The sequence below is a fragment of the Ursus maritimus genome, unplaced genomic scaffold (assembly GCF_017311325.1).
Source record: "Ursus maritimus isolate PB19 unplaced genomic scaffold, ASM1731132v1 scaffold_4, whole genome shotgun sequence".
Classification (NCBI taxonomy): Eukaryota; Metazoa; Chordata; class Mammalia; order Carnivora; family Ursidae; genus Ursus; species Ursus maritimus.
Window position 1 is genome coordinate 44,271,845 of NW_024426552.1, and position 1,597 is coordinate 44,273,441.

The window sequence follows — 1,597 nt, forward strand, 5'->3', positions numbered from 1 at the left end:
GTCCTGAGGAATAAAGTTCAAGGTCCTTCACATGGCATTCAATTCCTTTTATCACAATTCAGACTTCTTTTCCCCTCAACCATGTTTCAGACATAGAATTGCCTAACACACTCAGGTTTCCCCATAAATTTAGTAATTTAACAATCATGTTTAGAATGTCTTTCCTTTTTTCTAAGTCTGTTAATTCCTGTACATTTTTTGAACTGAAATAATTTCATTTTCCATTACCTCAATTCCCCAAATAGTTTTCATATATTATAGTAATTAAAATTAAGAGCATTCTGATTAGTCTATGGCTTTATTTCAATTACTTTCTTCCTCTTTTCTTTTTATACAATCCTAATGAATGTTCTTTTTACATTTACTGCTTTTCATTTCAGGGGTCATCCAGTAACAAGATGGATACTAAAAATGGAACATTGGTGACAAAGTTTGTTCTCACAGGATTCACATATCAACCACAGTGGCAAATCCCTCTGTTCCTGGTGTTCCTGATGATATACCTCATCACCATCGTGGGAAACCTTGGACTAACTGCTCTCATCCGCAATGACCCTCACCTTCATATTCCCATGTACTTACTCCTTGGGAGTTTAGCCTTTGTTGATGCTTGGATATCATCCACAGTAATCCCAAAGATGCTGGCCAACTTCCTAGCCAAGAGTAAGATGATCTCTCTCTCTGAATGCAAGATACAGTTTTTTTCCTTTGCATTTGGTGGAACGACAGAATGTTTCCTCTTGGCAATAATGGCATATGATCGCTACGTAGCCATCTGCAAACCATTACTTTATCCAGTGATTATGACCTATAGACTTTGCACCTGGCTGTTAGTCTCATCATTTGTAGGTGGCTTAATTCATTCTATAATTCATATAGGTTTTTTATTCAGATTAACCTTTTGTAATTCTAACATCATATATCACTTTTACTGTGACATCATGACATTGTTTAAGATTTCCTGTACTGACCCTTCAATTAATGTTCTGATGGTTTTTATTTTCTCTGGGTCAATACAGGTATTTACCATTCTGATTGTTCTGGTCTCTTATACACTTGTTCTCTTTACAATCTTAAGAAAGAAGTCTCTGCAAGGCATTAGAAAAGCTTTCTCCACCTGTGGAGCCCATCTTTTATCTGTGTCTCTATACTATGGTCCTCTTCTCTTCAGGTATGTGTGTCCTGGATCTGCACAATCAGATGATCAAGATATGATGGACTCTCTATTTTACACTGTCATAATTCCTTTGTTAAATCCAATGATCTATAGCCTGAGAAATAAAAAAGTCAAAGATTCACTGAGAAAAATGTTAAAGAGAAATGTTTAGTTCCCATAATATTATCTGTCCTCTTTTTTATTAAAACCATCACAAATTATGCAGATTATACGTGCATCCATTTTGTAAGTGTGTAAAGATTTTGCAATTGTAATTGCTCTAGCATTTAATGATTTTTTGGACATGTTTATATCATATTAGAATAATTGAATAATAAAACAAAAACATTTTTATATGCTTACATATTCTTCACTGTAGTTTTATAAAATCATTGAGTACTATAGAGTGTAGTTCCTCTGAACAGGAATAAATTATGATGC

General features: G+C 34.1%; 1 protein-coding gene across 1 annotated transcript; it reads left to right on the plus strand.

Annotated features, from left to right (window-relative positions):
- The first annotated feature begins 371 nt into the window (after positions 1 to 371).
- On the plus strand, positions 372 to 1,328 carry LOC103662026 (olfactory receptor 5H2-like). The gene has a single exon (XM_008689686.2). The coding sequence runs from the start codon at positions 399 to 401 to the stop codon at positions 1,326 to 1,328; it is 930 nt and encodes a 309-aa protein (XP_008687908.2). The 5' UTR covers positions 372 to 398.
- Positions 1,329 to 1,597: the final 269 nt, after the last annotated feature.

What these genes read in the sequence shown, in the direction of transcription:
- LOC103662026 (XM_008689686.2), top strand. Translation starts at nt 399, where the DNA reads ATGGATACTAAAAATGGAACATTGGTGACAAAGTTTGTTCTCACAGGA.